Genomic DNA, 19,069 nt, shown 5'->3' with positions numbered 1-19,069 from the left:
AACTTAGAGGACTCAGTCTGAAGAGGCCGCTCTTCTTCTTTCTGAAACCAGAACCGACAGAAGAAGAAGAACATGTGAGGCTACCTTGTTTAATGCCATGTTTTATTTCGAGAAAGATTTAATTTAAAAAAATGAGACTTTTATTGTTTATCTCGCACATTTGATCAAATCTTGAATATATGATTTCTCTCTTTACAGAATAGTGTGGATTAAAATGTAATGCTTCATTTAAAATGTATAACAACAAAAGAAAACATTTTTACAATGGATTTGTGAAAGGAGAAAGAACATTTAAACAATAAAACAAAAACAATCAATGTCATTTTCATGTCAGCAGTGAGTAGAAACATAATACAATCACAAACAATAAAAAAAACAACATATGAACACAGAAGAAGTTTAGTCACTCAGGTAAAAATTTGAAGCAAAAGACAAACAGTAGGGAGAAAAACACAAATAAACAAAACTGTTAAATATATTATTAATCTCTTTCAGATATTGTTTTATTGTGAATTGTTTATATGTACAGTAATAACTACAAATGTGTAACAAAAAAAAGACAAACGGAAGACAGAAACAAAGCAAAAAAGACGGTCAGGCGCGGAGGGGCAGCCCTTCGTGTTAGTACAGGGGTCCTCGGAGTAGCGGAGCACACAGGATCCAAAATGTCGGGAGAAGTGTATCTGATGTGGCTCCTGTCGCTCCTTCAAACGGTGAGTTTATCAACACCGAAGCTGAGCACATGCCGTCTCTTTAAGTGATGTTGTATTAAAAGTAGCAGCAGCTAGCACAGCTGTCGACCGTCTGACGCTTTGTTGACTTTTATGATCCGTATCCTGCTGAGCTTCACATGACGTGGCTTATCCTCCAAACCTGTGAACAGAGGAGGGAAACTGAAGCATCATCACTGTCTGATTTATTAAATAACTGCATTTTAGTGTTCATAAACCGACTGCTGTGTCAAAACCTATGGTCAATACGGGTGTTGTGGGAGAGAAAGAGAAAAATAAGCCCGGACTTCCGGTGTTTCAGATTTACATGTACTCCCTGCTGAACGGACATCGCAGCTATAGCAACTGGCACTTCAGCAACGTACAGTACCAGTCAAAAGTTTAGAAACACCTTCCCATTATTTTGAATGAGAAAGTGTGTCCATACTTTTGACTGATACTGTATTTCGATATGAAACTAATACATTATATCCACATCCAATACCACTCTGAAATCACCAAGGTGTTTTCTGCTCAAATCTGAAGAGAGAATATAAATATCACAGTCAGAGATCAAAAGGCAAATATGAAAGTGTAAAACTGAAAGACTGTTAGACATCAGAGCCAAAGCCTGAACAATGTTCAAACCCGTTTACAGATTTGTGACACCTTTGTTTCCATCCAGACCAGGTTCAGATCAAAACCACTATTCTTAGATTTGTTAAATCTCTACAATAATAATCTAGTCCAGATCTGACAAATCTGGTCTGGATGAGAGTTTTCACAAATGGAATAAAGGTTTTGCAAATCTGAAACTGTTTCAGTGACTCTCTGGAGTCTCCTTGGTACTCTAATCCAGATTTGACAAATCTATGTCTAGTGGTTTTTGATCTCAGTCTGGTCTAATGTGGCCTGAATGGGCGGGAAAGCAGTGAACTTTTTCTGCTTTCACAAGCAAAGTAAAGACTTCATAAATCTGAAAGTGGGTTTCAACAACAATAGGACTTCTGCTGTTATGTTTACTGTAACATAACTGTAAGTGGCGAAAACACAGAGAATCCAATGCTAAATATCATTTTTATGTTTCCCTTAAATTTTCCTTGATCTCAAATCGGAAGCGACATCCATTGCAATCAAATTGTCCCAGGTTATGTGCCTTTAAGGACAAGGCTAAAAAAAATGTCTAAATCACCTTAATTCATACAATACATGTAGAGTAAATATAATCCTTAACATTGAACTATTTAGGCTACTAGTTATGGTTAAATCTGTAGTCTCTAATCTATTTTAAGTTATTCTATTTTTTTAATGAGTTCTTCTATTGTGTATATAATTTAGCTTTTAATTATATTTGTTTCTATTTACCTCCACATTTTGTTTGTATTTTGTGTTTGTCAAATAGCTGCTGTATAAATAAAGTACTCTATTTATCTTACTTTAAATCCTTTGTCACTGGCATTTAAAGATTACCTGGCCCTAATCTATGACATCACATGGTTGATGTCATGTGATTTAATGACGTGTCTGGTTTAATGTGACAGCAGTCCTATTCATTAGCATTTGTTAGAAGAAGAGACACACTAATTGACCCTAAACATCATCTTACCTGCCAAAGTTTGAATGGAAACACATGAACAAGGAGAAAGTTGAAAAAGCAGAAAGTTTCCAAAATGTATGACACATAGTCAAATAATGACCTTTTAGTTTTGATTAAGATATGCAATTTGGAGGAATTCCAGCTTCAGTGAATCCTGAAAGTGAAAACAGACCATGATTACAGAGTCTCAACTAAAAACTCACAACACAAACTGGTCAAAAGCTGCAGAGTCTTCTGCTATTCACTGTTGTCAGTCTGGCTTTTTCAAACTTGAAGTTGTACACGCTGCTCTTCTCGTTCACGCCATAGGCCGTATATCTTTATTTTTATACTCAGTCTATGGGTCACCCACATATCTACTGGACAAAATCTCTTGTACCAAAGAATAGTGCTTCAGTTATTGTTGGATAATGAGCAAAAGCTGAATGCCTATTTGTAATTTATTGATTGATTTGTTTATTTGAGTGTCCTGCACCTTTTTCTAGTGCCTAACACATATGGACAAGTCATTGGACAATAACCAAGATGACCACATGACAAATTCAATTAATGTCCTGTGTGAGGATTTTTGTTTTTTTAATTCCTATGAGAAGTCAGTAAGCACTTCATAAAAACACTGTATGTTTTTTTCACCTGTGTCTCTTTTATCTCCTCTTTCCTCTCTCCAGCTGTCGGCGTACGGTGCCGAGCTGTCTTCCGAGGCGTGCAGGGAGCTGGGCTTCTCCAGCAACCTGCTGTGCAGCTCCTGCGACCTGCTCGGGGAGTTCAGCCTCACCAAGCTCCAGCCCGACTGCCGGCACTGCTGCCAGCAGGAGGCCCAGATGGAAGCGCGCAAGGTAAAGGGAACAACATAGCTGATGGAACAGGGAAACAGAAAGTAATTGCCTGTCTCGATTCATTCACAGCATGGAGCGTGTTACAAAGACCTTAATAAAGGAGTCTCAGCGAGAATAGAAGAAATGAAACCATAAACAAGATTAACGAAAGTGCGTGCAGTAAAAGGATGAAGTGGAAGGTATCTATTGCTATTTTACGACTGAGACTTGACACTTCAAAGGAGACTTATTTGATGACGCGCAGCAGGTTTAGTTTATTAGTTTTAGGTGCTTGAGCTGATCTGTCGTCATTTACTGTAGCTTCACTGAAGACAAACCCCTTGGTGGGTAGTAGTAGTAGTAGCACTCAGAAGACCTCCTCGTGAGGGTGTCACATTTATTGACAGGACCACATTCCCCAACATTTGAAGCGCTACTAAAAACAACTTAGTTTTCTAACCATTTCTAAGCGGGTCTGTTGACACCGTTGAGAGCTGTGCATCAAATCTGAGCCGCCGCACACAACCTCTGTCACTTTAGCTGTCATTCTCAATCTTTCTCTCTGATGTTTTCGAGTCGTGGCTCCTTAACCTCGCTTTGACTCTCCCCATGGTGTCGAAATGTCAGTGCAGTAAGAAGCCCTGTGTAACCGGTGAGGAGGTGTTGCTGTGTGCTCGTTGCACCAGTGATTACAGGAGACTCAAAAGGGCTCCCCCGCTGCGTTCTGACGGATAAACACAGAGTCAAGTGATGGTGGCAACACAATGTAATTTTTCTTTCATTAAGCAAGGTCCCTAGAGCGTGTGTGGTATCCTAGCAACAGCACCTTTGGAAAAGTGTTGCACACACCTCATTACACCTCTTGATGATAATTCTGTTCAAGACAGACACTTAGCAAAAGATTAGGCCTCCTTTCTTCTCACGATTTTGAGCGAAAATGTCACTTGGAAGAGCAATTGCACGTCTCCAGCTGCACTCTCAGGGTTACCACTGGAGACGACTGTGTAACTAAGCACATTTTCTCCTCAGACTGCAACAATTATCTGCCTTAAGAATTTCTTTCAGTCTTGCAATCGACATCAGTGCCGTGTCATTAAACCCTCTGAGTAATGGCTTACTGCGCAGCCCGGTCGATTAGTAAAATTCACTGAGCATGGAGGACATTTCGGTTACTCATTTTCAAATGTGGGCTTCTTCTGCGGAGCACCCGCGCATAGCAGCACCTCAGCTCCCTTGGGTGCCACTGCACAGTAGGCCTCTGTAGATCAGGCAAAGTGTGAGTGTACAGTTGTTGATGTAACAAGAGAAGGAAGGCTCTGTTTCAGGGCTTTAAGTCTCGAAGGAAGAGTTTGGTGTGTTTTTATTATTGTGAACAAATGAATAAATTGATCCTTCTAACAAGTATTGCCAGCGTGGTGTGATACATATTACTCCTCTGTGCCAGAAACTAGTAAAATATTTCAATGAGTTGCATGTCAGAGTGACATTTCCTGTTTATTATGATAAACATGGACAATGTAGTTTGTTTTTGATTAAATCAAACAAAAAACTTCTCCCACCACAAAATAGTCCTCAACAAATGCACAGTTTACTCCTTTTTTAGTGATATTTGCTATAAACTATAGTGCCCAGGTGCATTAGTAAATTATTTAGCCTTGTTAAAAATGAAACTGTATATTGGTGACCTAGTTTTAAAGATTTACTCCTGGAGGAACCGGAGGGATTGCGCCTGAGTGCCACAGGGAGGCTGGTAGCGTCAGAAAGTGCTGACAGATGAACACATTGTTGGTTTTAGTCTTTAAATGGGATTTGGTGACGGTAAGAAAAAAATAGAATATCACCTGCCTTATCTGTAATCTTGACACGCACTTAAAATGTTATTCGAGGTAAGAGGCACGCTAGAATCATTTTATGGTCTTTGCAAAAGAGCTAGGATTGAATGATCCATTATGATCCCCATTTAAGGAAATGAAAGTCATGTAAAGTGATTTTTTTGGATATTTAAAAACATCTTTGTAGTTTGAGATGATCACAGATCCTGGTTGAGGAAAAAACAAAACCTGATGATTTTGTTCTGTTAGGAGTTCTGTTTGTTGACTGCTGGTATAACGAAGTTTGGTTACTTGTTTTATAGACTGTACATCATTATTTCTGTTTAATGGTGATCTTTTTGTAGGCTGTAGTGAACGTAGTTTCTCTGCCTGTAAGGTTTATAGGGTATTTTATAGTTCGATGAAGATGATACATGGTTTGATCTGTTGGGAAAGCAATATATTTAATAAATGCTTTTGCTATTGACATGACTGATACAGATGAAGGATAAATAATGGTTTTCTGCACATGAACATGTATATGATATGCTGATATGCGTGATATGCTCCAGTGAGTGCAGGTACAGGTCTATCATTTGATTCTTAGTCTCCTGTTCTCCACAGAGTTGTGACTTGTCTCTGATCTGCCATGTGTGATAAAATGAAAAGCACGAAAATTAAATTTCTGCAATGCTGGATTGTTTACAGAAACACCGGGGAACAAAGGAAGAAGGAAGGATTTTCGCTTTGCATGCCTAATTTAATTTGCTGTGTGAACCAGCCGAGCAGGCTATTTTCCGCTCTCCTCCCTGACACGGCGAGCAAAGCCCGGTGTTGAAATACTGCCGTGACACTCCAATTTCCTCTAACTTATTGTATATTGGTGCTGGAGGTTTGATTACAAGTGAGCCCTGCACAAACTGCCATCCATCAGCCCTGCTCCATATGCACAGGCTCACAGTTTAATGACCCCCAAGGAGTCGCCCGGACACATTTATGAATCAGTCTGCCTGAATCAAATTACTCTTCCAGGCCAGGCGTCCCACCACCAGCAGGGCTGCAGCCCATTCTGTCTCTGTGTATGGGCATTGATGTGTGTGTGGGGGGATAAAACCAATCTCGTGGACCTAAATGATGTGTTTGTTGCACGCAGCTCTACGCTGGGGCCATCCTTGAGGTGTGTGGATGAAAATTGGGCAGGTTCCCTCAAGTCCAAGGTGAGTTCTCTTTTAATATTCTGATATTTATATTTATATCCAATATTATTTTCCTTCCTCTTCCCTGAAAGTAATTGTGTGCTTTAGGGGATTCTGTGTCTTAATCAGAAGGGATGCGTTTGAAATATTTCCTTTTTTGAAATCACTTTGTGCAGTAGGTGGTCTAAAACGCCTGAGGGCTGGTTTTCAAACAAGCTTTTGAAGTGTTTTATCTTCTGTTGCTGAGAGTAGACCTCCCATCTCCGCTCAGTGTAACATTTGGTTAATTCAGTGTCAGGTTACGTTGCCGGGAGTTACTGCAGCTCGTCTCAGTATGAGGCTGGATGTCTGGAGACCCCGCCTGTGCCATATGGCTGTCATTTGTTTACCTCAGCTGTAGCTGTCGTGTGTTCTCAACTGTCTCCTCCGCTGTTAACGCTGCATTCTCAAGAGGTTTTGCAGTTGTCACTAATCACAGACGCTAAAATAGAAAGGCTTAATGGACTGATTCATGACCCAACATTTGCCTCGTCCCCGTTTTATCTCCACAGCTTTCGTCAGGAGCGACAAGCCAAAGATGTTCAAGGGTCTTCAGATCAAGGTATGTGATGACGCTGCAGCGTGATGTCATAATTAGACACATTAGGGATTATAACAAGAAACAAACAGTCCTGTGGGCTAAAACAAGATTATGCTTATTCAATGAGTCAGAAGCATTTCTATGAATATTTGTAATTTGCATTGAGGGCAAACCTGCATTCCTAACACCCCTCCTCTCTTTTTCTCTCTTTCACTCTCACTCCCTCCCACACCATCAGTACGTGCGAGGCTCCGATCCTGTACTAAAGCTTTTGGACGATAACGGGAACATGGCTGAGGAACTCAGCATCCTCAAGTGGAACACAGACAGCGTGGAGGAGTTCCTAAGTGAGAAATTAGAGCGGATATAGATGTAGTCCTTTTTTTTTTTTTTTTTTTTAAGTCTTTAGTTAAAGGGTCATTTCACCCAAACAACAAAGAAACATTATCTCACTAACCTCTAGTCTTATCCATTCACACAGATAGTTTCTGTTTTATATTCTGAGACTTTGAGATATCACTCTGGGATTTCTGCCTTCTCTTTCAGGTGAATGGGATTTTTGTTGTTTGTTGACCTCACAGCATTTAAAAGTGACATTTAAAATATTGAACATCAACTTGGCTTTTCAGAAACAATGTACTGTAAATTCACCAACTAGTGCACCATCAAGAGGTTTTCATTGGAAATACTTTCTTCCTGACGAAAAAGTCTCAGTGAAATAGGGACACTGTTTCTGGAAACACATGTAGCTGTAAATATAACTTTCTAATGCTTTAAAGACCACAAACACAATTCTATTAATCTAATCTGAAACAGAAACTACCTACATGGCTCGAGGAGATAGGGAGAAAATGTTTGTTTTGGAATTTGAGTGAACTATCCCTTTTTATGTATCAATTTGTACACAACTCTGCCTTGATAGATGGTTGTTAAGTCATTGTTTTTGTATCAGAAAATCATGAATTTCTTGTGCTGATTTTCCAAAATAACTTATGTGAGAGACGTAACCAGACAGCACACCTGAAGATCAACATCACAGATAAATCATGAATCAAAGTGTTTCCATCCGGTCTAAAAAAAAATGTGGCACATCATGACCTGTTTTTGTTTTTTGTGTGTGGGAGTTTTCTTTCCCCTCTCTGTCTGTGTCCGATATTCTTGTATGATTATTTTTTATAATGCTCAACATTGTGACAGAAGGGATTTGTCGTAAGAATGAATGAGTCCTAGTTGCTCTCCAAATGCAGATGTTTTTGCCGAGGCACAAGTTAGTGAAGACCTCACAGTAAACCAGTGTTGGGATGTGAGCTCTGATGTACATTTGTGTTTTTCTGCATCTTCTGCTTTGAAGAGAAACTGGATTTTGTTTTGGATTGTTGGTTTTTGAGCAAGTGAGGTGGAGGTTTAAATATGCAACAATAAACAAATAAAATTGTTCCTCTGTCAATGGAGTATCTTTTTGTCTGATGGAAGTTTCAAGAGTGTGAAAATGAAATAAACCTCTTCTTATTCTTCTACGTATACTAGTAGAAATTGCTGCTTTGTGTCAATGTTGGCATTTAAAAGCAAAGATGTTAATTTGCTGACATCTAGTGACCTGAAAATGCATTGCAGCTCAGCTCTGTTCAATCAATGTGTGGGTCAAACTTAAATTTTAAATGTATTGTTGAAACTAACACTAAGAGTTATCTCCTGAATTTAAACACACCAAAATTTGGATTTATGAGTAAAATGCTTTGTTGGGCTAGCATGTTCCCTTTTTAAAATGAAGGAAAACATGAATTTATGTTCACCACTTCACAACTACAGACCTAAGTGCATTATATGTTACATATGGACAACAGTTTTGATTATGTATTTCCCTGCAAGCCATTTCTTTTTTGTGAAAGGGAAGAGGAACCACAAAACATCTGTTTGCCTTTTCCATTACAGAACTTGTATTGAATAGAAAAAAGTAGCTTCTCCTGGCACTATTTCATACAGCTACCAGCCTGAATAAGAAAACTTTAATTTTTACTTTACATGGTTACAGATTCTTTCTAATGAAAAACACAGCAGGCACTTGAAATATACAAGAACATTATTGTAATTTGGCTACAGATAAACTACACTTGGAAAAAGAGTGCTTTAATAGATCAATACATCTTGAAATGCCTTTACTCAGTTGATTCATAACTTGAGTTTCACATCAGGCATTCATGTTATCAGTAAATACACACATTTCAGAAATCGATGTTTTATTCTCAAAACATACATAAAAAATGATTTAAAACTCAAGTTAAAAAAAGCTTGGATTACACACAGAATTTGAGCATTCATACATATCTAGTAACCAGTGAGCTGTGTGTGTGAAAACGAAATATTTTGCCTTATGCCTGTTATGAAGCTCTGCACACATGAAGCCACTAGACCATCCTACAAAGCATGCTGCAGGTAAAAAGGCAAACTCTGGTTAAAGTTACACATAATTCTGTGCTTTCCTGCCGCCCTCTGAATGATGATCATCCTGGTCGGTTTTGGTGTGGGACTGAGGTTTGTAAACAACTCCGGGGTAGCTGAAAAGCAAGAAGCATCACATGACATGAAGATAATTGTGCCGGGATTGCAGAGTGGTTGATAAATGGTTGTAAATCTATGTGTGGATTCACCTTGGTTTGTCATCTTTCGCCAATTCCCTGAAAGCCAAAGATTTCAGGATGCCGCCAATAAGCAGGATGCCACCCCCTATCCAGCCGATGAACAGCGCAGGGCCAAATGTGTATCTGTAAACACAACACAGGTCAGCAGAACAACATGGCTTTGTGTCCACTAATATAAAGACAATGAAAATAAAGGCAAAATAATAATTAAAACATATCTTACGTTGGCATTCCTCCCATCCCTCCTCCCATTCCTCCCATTCCTCCCATTCCTCCACCCATCCCCTGCATTCCTCCTTGATAGTTATTGTAGGTGGACATCCTGAAAGTGGACACAATCTGATTGGCGTAGATGGAAGCTCCTGCAATGCCACACACACCTGAAACAGACAGAAAGGAACTATTTAGTTTACTGCTTGCTTTATTTTAAGTTCAGATACTTTTCTAAAACTTTGACCTACCAGCGATGATGAACATGATGCCAGCGGTGAGGCTCATCTTGGCCTTGGTTGTGTCCTCCATGCTGTTCATCGAGAGGCATTTAAGGGAGAAAATTGATACCACTGACCCGAGCACACCCAGCACCACACCCACTATCATCAGGGCTCGCACCGCCTGGAAGGCACCTAATGGACAGCAAACATACACAGGGTAAGTGCAGGAATATTATAGAGAGTCCAATTTTGAGTTCTATTTAGAGAAAACTGTTGTGTTGTAATCAGCCATTCACTATCCATTCAGCCTTTGGACAAAAAAAGTTCATTTTGCATCCTGATCTTTATTTGTATTATAATCTGCATCACAAGTGACTTAAATGATGCACCTATAACAACACAGTAGGAAGTTTATTTGGACTTTTACAAGAAGTCGTTGATGCTGAACTGTGTATTTGATCTCATTATGTGAAGTCTGTCCTGCTATGGTATCATGTGCTGTAGGAACCTGCCCTTTGCTTGTTGTTTGTTCTCTTTTTGATAACGGTGTTGACTGAGTCTCAGTGCGGCTGTCCATTATGGGAACCACAATGCACTGGTGCAAATGCAAATACTGATAATGATAGGCTCCACAGCCGGAACAAGAGCTTGTGTGAGGAAAACTGAGAATTAGATTTAATTCAAAATTATTAAAAAAAGAAAAGAAAATAGCCCACAAATACATTTGGGTGTTGTGCCAAACTATATTTGTGATCATTTACTGTAAATAATTCCACCAAGGAGCAGCCCTTTGTTCTCAGTTTCCCTTTGTGAAATAATGTGAATTATCACTTACATTGTTGGTGAGAGAACGCCTGCACAAATGTCCTCTTCTTTTTTATATAACAATATATTCATTCAGTTTACTATGTGTAAACCAAATTAAGCAGTTTTAATATTTTTCTTTTTTTATCATTGTTTTTCAGATTCCTTATTCTACTATTCAAAAATGACCTAAACACTGAAGTTACCACACTATCTACATTATATTAATTAAAGCTTTACAGTGCTTGTTGTTTGTTGCTGAAAACATTAAAATCCAGGATCCTGTGTTTTTATGATTACATCAAATTTAAATATTTCAGCACATCTTTACATAATTCATACACAGCCTGGTATATCTGCTACGTTTAGATCTCCTCAGTAATTTAGAATAAATGTTTCAAGCCATTTTAAAGAGATTAAACAAATAGGCACTAGCTGTGCAACATGTTCTATTCATTATGCTGGATATTTTACAGCAAGGTGGCAGTAAAGAGATGACAGAAGAATAGAGAGATGAACTTTAAAGTTGCTTATACACATTTTCATGGACCTCTGTACCACAAAATCAACTTCCGGCCTCATTATCTAAGAGCTAGTTCTACCCTCTTGGATCTTGTGTGCACTGGAGAATTATGTTTAAGGACACTTCAGATAAAAAACTATATTTTGCTATTTGCTGCACCACTATTTTTGTTATCAGAGAAAGTTCAATAAATATGTAACATCTCCCTCGCTCTCAAAAGTATAAGTGAGAGAGCTCAAACATACGTGGTCACTTCCTCAATAGAAAAAACTGTGGCCATGACTGAAGTAGATTAATTGTTGATACAGTTTTGATGCTTTTTAATTACTAGGACAACAATAAAATTAAACTAATTGAGATGTAAACAATAAGTTATCACTGGAGAATATCTGCACATTAGGATATAACAAAGTCTCGTCCTACCTGAAAAGCCCAGGAGGCCATAGAGTGGGCGACACTCAGTGAATCCAGACGAAGCGGTCTCACAGTCCTGCCACAGACCCTTGTAGGTATAAACAGACGTCACCACATCCCCCTGCCTGTCTTTGACGGCCCATTTGTTCATGGCAGTAGCAGCGATGAGGGCTGCTGCACCAATCAAACCCAAAACGAATCCACCATTCTGTAGGACTGAGGGCGCCATTGTAGTCTCCTTCAGAAGTTAGGAAATAAACCTGGGAGGCAGTGTGTGTGTGTCTGTGTGTGTGTGTGTGTGTGTGTATGTGTCCGTCCAATTTAAATAAAATACCTAAAGTTGAGCTGCATATATAAATGAGGTTTAGGTAAAGGTGTGTGTGATGAGCAGGCGGAGAATGAAAATAGGTAAGGTGGCACTTTGTAGTGATGGGTGGCGTTGGGTGGAGGCGGCTGGGTTTCGCTCAGTGAGTGATATGGCAGTATGGGTTGGGCTACCTTGTGTTGAGAGGTGTGGACACAGTAGTGATAGGCACACCTGGCACCTACATGAGAGCTGACCGTTAAGAGTTTAAATGTAAATATAGGACATTGAATCACCAGCATTTTGGTAAACTGCCAATGGCTGAGTAGAATTGTGATACCAAAAGCGGAACACATGATCAAATTAACAGTGAATTAGACTTGACACTTAGGGATTCTTGATTTTGATATGATCCTGAGCAGAATCTGAGATGTTCCCTTCAAGATGACGAGTTAAACTACTAGTATTCTAACTTTTTCACATCAACAGGAAGGTCAAAGGTCAAGCTCAGTTACACTGGACCTGAAACTGATAAGGATTTGATGTCTTGTTCAGGAACACCTCAGCAAGATAAAATCTCAGCAGTGTCCAGACTTTAAATCTAGTACTTTATCCTAAAAGCTTCTCCTGGACCACCCAGGATGTCAGGTGAAAGCCCTCTGGCTGAGATGTGGACAAAGGTTAAGACGCTGGTCATGTAATCGCAACACCCCTGGTTAAAATCCAGCCAAGAACATTTGTTGCATACTGTGTATTATCTAATAAAGGAAAAAAGACTCAAAAATACTCCCTGGCCATGATCCTTATGCTGATCAAGGATCAGAGGTGAGGTCATAAGATACACAAAACAAACCTGATCAGATAATAACTTTGCATGGCTACAGAACATGATTATGAGCTGTCTTACATCGAGACTAAGGTGGTTTCAGTGTGAGGACTCATTCCTCTTACTAACAGTGAAACAAACACTACCTCATATGATTTCCATGATTCAACTTTTTACACCTTATCACTTTGTCAACAACTGGGAAGGAGAGAAGTTTCTATTCTTCTCTTATCACGAGCTGGGTTCGCTCTCATTCTCTCCCACAAACATGCAAAACAAAACTCATACACCAGTCACCAAATATGACGGGCCAAGAAAATGATATTTGTTGTGTTTTTCAGTTGCTGTGGGCATTATTTAACATGTGTTTGGCATTGGTTTTAGTATTTCTTATCAGGAGTTTGAAGCTATAGTTTAAATAAAGACTCAGGAATCATGGAATATGAAAACATACATGCTTTAACAGCAAACTTTCCCCAGATTCATTTATTACTGTAATACCAATTAAGATATCATGACAGCTGACAGCTGACATGAAATGACATCTAACAAAGAAAAATATACAAACAAAACAACAAAAATAAACAAAACAAACATGGAAATAAATTATCAGTCAATAGAGTGACATTTCATGATACTTCAACCTGGGAAATTGCAGTGATCCAGATCATCTCCAGTATCAATAAAATGACCAACTCACACAATTATGATCATTAAAAACTGATTTATCCGATTATATAAAAAAAGAGAGAGAAAAAAAGACTCCAATAACCACACAGTCATTCATGAAAACATTTCTTACCAATAACCGACTTAAAAATCCAGGCATCAGATGTCACTATCCAAATGTAAGAGTGTATTAATGCAAAATTAATGCTTTTTTTTGTATTAGAATGAGCGTCAAAACTCAGATGCTGTTGCTGCTTCTTCTGCCCCCTCATGACCACAGGAGCTTTATGTTTAAAGGACTGACAGATAATGATACAAGGTTTGTCAGCTGGTGTGTTGATTTGTGATCAATCGTCTTAATATTGTGTTATATCTGAGCCATGTGCATTTAACTTTAAATTGTTTTGTTTCTTGTCAAAGAAATAACCAAATAACAACCTCACATCTTAACTCTATAGTGTGTTTACAGGGAATATGCATCCAGTAATATAAGGGCTTCTGGTGCGTATTTGGCGCTCTGCTACTGCAGCTAAACCGTAATTTGTGGCATTTTGAAATGTTTTGGTAATAATATCCCCACATGATAGAAAGATATTAAATAAACTGTAGCATTTTACGGTGATATTTGTATGCATGTTCATATTTATAGCATTGCTTCAGACATGGGGAGGTCCTGTGCGCAAACTTTTCCCATCAGGACCGCGCGTCTCCAAAACCTCCAGAGTCTAGCTGAATCCAGTCTGTCACACACTGGAGCTGGGTGAAGTGTACGTGTCTATGCCGCTCTTGGTCATCCCTCCGGGGAAGAGAATATAAGCTACCTGAGGCTGTAAACTGGCTGCAGACCAGGCGCCGCAATTACATGGCATCACATAGCCGGGGCTGGTGGGTGAAGAGTGGGTATGCGTGTGCTGTGCGGGGCAAGCCAGAGCCCCAATCCCTCCAGTCTGGTATCCAAACGTGTGCGCGCTGTAGGGCAGAGCTCCGGCGGACAGAGTGTGCGGAATCTCCGCCATTCGCTGGACAGCTCCGGTGCTGAAGTGACCCATCGGCTCCAGCAATGAGAAGGACGACGAGGAGGAGGAGGATGAAGAGGCGGGGGCGAGGAGAGCTCTGGCTTTATCCCCGGGGACGAGAAAAGAGTCCATGGAAAATCCCTTCAAGTGCTCCGCCGCGTCCCCGAGTAGAGACGGCAGCGGGAAAACGAAACGGTCTCTCTTCAGCAGACCCTTGGGTTTGCGCCGGGGTCTGTACTTGTAGTCCGGGTGCTCCTTCATGTGCTGAGCTCGCAGTCTCTTGGCTTCATCGATGTACGGACGCTTCTCGGAGTCGGTGAGCAGCTTCCACTCCGCGCCGAGTCTCTTACTGATTTCAGAGTTGTGCATCTTTGGGTTTTCCTGGGCCATCTTCCGCCTCTGGCCTCTGGACCACACCATAAAGGCGTTCATGGGTCTCTTGATGTGATCTAAAGGTTTTGCCATTTCAAAAACTGGCAAGACATTCATTAAAACAAACACCGGTCACCTAATTTAAAGTAAGACGCCTTTCCAAAAAACTCATGCTCCTCTCGTGAGTAAAAATGAAAAGTGGTGATGAAGTCTCAAAGAGATATTTTCTGTGTGTCTTTGTTGTGGAAATATTAGAAAACCGTGCATGCCAAATTGATTGAAGCATTTACCTAAAGTAGAAGTGAAAAGTGCAGCCTGGGCGCATGAATGGGATTCACACGGGACCAAGTTGGAAGCTTGTTATGGATGATGCTGGGCATGTCAACCGCTCATCTGTCACGGCGGGCCAAGCCAATGAGAATGAGAGAAAACACTGTAATCCCTTCACAAAAGTGACTGTACAACATTTCTGAGCGACACCCTCCTTTTTCCCTTTTCATACAGTTTAGTCTCTCCAAATCTCCACTGAGACAAGTGCAGGCAGGCAGGAAATCGGTGAAGAAAGCAACCTCATCTACTCATCAACTAGAAATTAAAAAGCATGTAAGGGCTATGGAGGTAAAATGTCATTTTGGCAACTGCAGCTGCACATGACCTTATAATGACCTATGCATCATTTGCTCAATAATGAACTTCACAAGCCCACAGGAGAAGATCTAAGAGGAGGACACTATGTGTTTTAATCATCTAAATGCATCTCATTAAACTAAAGCCATACCCACGATTTCAGAAATACTGAGGTCACGAGTTGTTCGCTCCAAACACCAGAAACACAAGAAAAAGAAAGCTTTTTATAGCTAGCTGATCAATTACGACTATGTCTGCAGGTTTTATTTAAATGTGGCACTTTTATATGCAAATCAACTAACTAAACTAAAACAACTGTGTCACCATAGCACCAGGTTACATATTTACTTTAAAACTTCCACAGAAATGATTAGAAAATGATAGAATCATTAAAGGCTATATGCTGTAAGGCACCAGGAAAAATGGAAGCGAAATAGGCCTATATCCTGATGGAAGAACATGAAAATTAACCTAAAAATGTGCTATACATTTTTAATTGTAGAATTTATCTCACCCAAAGTTACTAAAACCCCAAAGTCCCTCCAAAAAACACAAAGCACATGACCTCAGTGTCCTCAGTTGTAGCTACGAGCCTGTATTAAACATAATTAAACAAAACAGGCCACTTGTCCTGATGCCACTGCTTACCAATCACCCAAAGTATTAACTTTTAAAACTTGTCCTCAAAACAGACACAATCACTCATTTCAATTTTTTCTTCCCATCATGCTGTGCAGCTTTCTTATGTATGATTATGTGTGCAAGTTGCTCACCTCCCTCCACAAAATCAATATCAATCACTGCTATAAATCACTGGTCCTCGGTGACTCCATTGATTGTTACAGTTTTCATAATTACTATACCTTATCTGATCAAATAGTTGCTTTAGCTGCTTCGTCTGTTATTGAAATGACATTGTTGGAGAAATTCCTGCATGGCTTTGCTGCAGCTAACTTCATATAAAGTATATATCTAATATATATAAACAGCTACTCATGACAAGTTCAGGTGATTATAGGTAATAACAGGGGATTAATGTATGGAGTATACTCAGGAAGCTCATTTTACAAGGAGTAATTCAATACCGTCTTTCTGGGTGTCTAAGTGGAAGCTTCCAGGTTGCCTCGAAGGCACCCAAAATGGCTTCTGCAAAAAAAGATTATAAGCATAACAGAAGCATGATGTGTTTCTCTGTGGACAGACCTGTGGCGGTCAGTCGCAGCTCAGCGTTTTGGTTTTGGTGGCCGTGATAAACGTAGATATCAGTGCACCAGCGAGGTGGAGGCCTTTATTTCATTTACCTCCCACAATCAAAGGCACCGCAGGCCTCTTCAAAGGCAAAATAAATGGACATAAAAGATCCAGTGGCGCACGTCACAACGGTGGTTTCGGTGATAAGATGTTTTCAGAAAGTGTTTTCGCCGGGTTTCCTCAGAGCAGACGGGCTGGAGGGATAAAGTGACTGGCAGCAGGGGTCAGACAGTTGATCCGTCTCCTCATAGCTGTGCTGTTATCTGCTGTGCTGTAGGTTCAGGCCTTGCGCACAGGAGGCACCCACCACCACACAGAGACAATGATTACTTCCACAGAGGAACCATGTTTTAGAGAGTTTTCAGCAGTGAAGAGAAAAACAGTCTGAGAGAGGAGGGATGGATTATATGAAGGGCAGTGTGAAGAAATTATCGGTTTCTTTCTTACTATCATTTGTCAAGATTTATTTTAGCTCAAAGCTGTTTTAGCTGGGGGAGAAAACACAAAGAGTATGTGTTTTTGTGTACAAGTCAGTGTTTGGTGTGACTTCTAAGAAAGGGCAGCATTTAAACTCTGGAGAGATGAGGAGGGGGAAAATGGGTAATAAGAAAAACTGCCAGCAGCACAAAATGGCTGTCGTAATCCGGTTATCCCCCGGGCTCTAAAGATACTGGTCCTCTCCTTAGGAGTCTATCTTTTCTTCTTATGTCAAAACTGTCCTCCATGCACTCAGGTGGATTAAGGAGTCACACTGTAGAAAGAAACTGACAGGTACAGAAAGACCTGGGGGTGAAAAGGAAATGAAAGACGACACAGAGAGGCAGGCTGGGCGCTCAGGCCGGGAGCGTGCCAACGTCTGACAAGAAAAGAGTCTATAAAGTCAACTCCATGCTGAAGGAAAAAAAGCTGATGGTTCTTACTGATTTACTGCATTGATAAACTAAATAATTATTGGCAAAGTATGTATCTCTTCATCTTATGAAATAGCTTGTCTGTCTCTAAGTGGCTGAAGTGTTTGACAACTGTATTGTTCACTGAGCCTGCTGTGTTGTTTGTTTTATTGGGTTAAGATGGAGCTGCCCAGCAGTGTCCAATATTAAAATTCACTTAAAGTAGATTACACTCTGGGTTGAATATATCTGAATATAATATCTCGTCTGTGTAAAAGGAGATGCTGCTGTAGGATCCTACCACACAAGCAGCAGGAATATCTGTTCTGTCTGTCTCATGGTCCGCCATTTCACTGTAAACTAAAATATGTCAATGACTATTAGATGGATTGCTCTGAGACATTCATGATCCCCAGAGGATTACATATTATGACTTTGGTGATCCCCTGATTTTCCCTCTAGTGCCACCAGCAGGTCACACATATTTGTCTGATTCTTTGGTTTCAAGTTTTTTTCTGGTATTTATTTATTGAAATATGCTCCAAATCATAAGGGAAAGAAGTGCTGTCAGGTACTTCTTTGACTCAGGTTCATTGAGCAGCATGGCAGTAGTACTGAGATATTCCCCTCTCAAGTTTTTAAGTGAGCCTTGCCCTTCTCATCAATCAGAGAGTAGGCCAAAGTCAGGTGGCGGGAGCTCACAGCTATCAATGAATACATAAAACACACTTCTGGTCTACCACTGCAGTTTAAATGGAACTTATGAGCTTATGGTTACAACATGGGAAGCTGTGTACAGTACACGTGCTTGGCGTTCTAGTGGTTAAGTTGTAAAAACACAGCTGATAGACAACATAGACACCAAAAGCTAGCCACATTAGCTAATATTAGTATTGTTGTCAGCTTCTAGAATCCACTAGGGCTAATAATTTAGCTAACTAGCAGGCAGGAACGTAATGCAGGAAATGCAAGAGCATAATGACAGAAGAAGAAAGAAAAACTCTATATGACTAAAATGAAAATAATAATTAAGTTTTCATCCACCAAAAATTGAACTTCCATGGCCTCTGTCTTTTCTGAAAATGAACATGAAGCTTTCAGAAAGATTTGCACTTTGAAGTCATGAATACCACAAATATGATATGGAATGTTCTCTTGAGCACATTAAACACGACCCCATTTAAAGGGCAGTATACCATTCCTCTCATGCGCGGTTCCAGCTAGCATTAGCTACTGGAAGACGTTGGTATGGAGAGAAGAGAGAAGAAAAGATGAAGAGAAATCAATACAATGCATGCATGCAGTTTGTGTCACAGCCAGATGCTAGAGCTAGATTGTCAAACTTACATAGCCTATTTTAGCTTTAAGACCAAATACCTTCTGCTAACACCATCCTCACACAAATAACGCACATCTTTTAGCATTTTTATGCTCACAACATGCTCACAACATTCTGATACAGAAATGCCAAAGACCTATTTTGACATCAACCTCTCTTAAACAGTTTGATTTGATTTTCTCTACAATGAACATTACAGTCTTACACAACAAAATAGATCAGAGTGTAAAAAAAAGGAGGAGGCACGTCTGA

General features: G+C 39.9%; 3 protein-coding genes across 3 annotated transcripts; 1 reads left to right on the top strand and 2 right to left on the bottom strand.

The window, feature by feature from the left end:
- Positions 1-635: 635 nt before the first annotated feature.
- On the top strand, positions 636-8,146 carry selenof (selenoprotein F). The gene is made up of 5 exons (XM_053329684.1): positions 636-713; positions 2,976-3,143; positions 6,087-6,150; positions 6,681-6,730; positions 6,948-8,146. Exons 1-5 carry the CDS (start codon positions 666-668, stop codon positions 7,077-7,079), a joined length of 462 nt encoding a protein of 153 aa, XP_053185659.1. The 5' UTR covers positions 636-665; the 3' UTR covers positions 7,080-8,146.
- Positions 8,147-9,083: 937 nt separating this feature from the next.
- cldn18 (claudin 18) lies at positions 9,084-11,752 on the bottom strand. The gene is made up of 5 exons (XM_053329672.1): positions 11,533-11,752; positions 9,810-9,974; positions 9,572-9,728; positions 9,358-9,471; positions 9,084-9,264 (listed from the first exon to the last, which is right to left on the bottom strand). Exons 1-5 carry the CDS (start codon positions 11,750-11,752, stop codon positions 9,168-9,170), a joined length of 753 nt encoding a protein of 250 aa, XP_053185647.1. The 3' UTR covers positions 9,084-9,167.
- Positions 11,753-14,065: 2,313 nt separating this feature from the next.
- Positions 14,066-14,827, bottom strand: LOC128368787 (transcription factor Sox-14). Its single transcript, XM_053329669.1, has one exon. It carries the CDS (start codon positions 14,825-14,827, stop codon positions 14,066-14,068), a length of 762 nt encoding a protein of 253 aa, XP_053185644.1.
- Positions 14,828-19,069: the final 4,242 nt, after the last annotated feature.

Source organism: Scomber japonicus, chromosome 12 (genome assembly GCF_027409825.1).
Source record: "Scomber japonicus isolate fScoJap1 chromosome 12, fScoJap1.pri, whole genome shotgun sequence".
Taxonomy (NCBI): Eukaryota; Metazoa; Chordata; class Actinopteri; order Scombriformes; family Scombridae; genus Scomber; species Scomber japonicus.
This window is presented reverse-complemented; position numbering and strand designations above follow the sequence as displayed.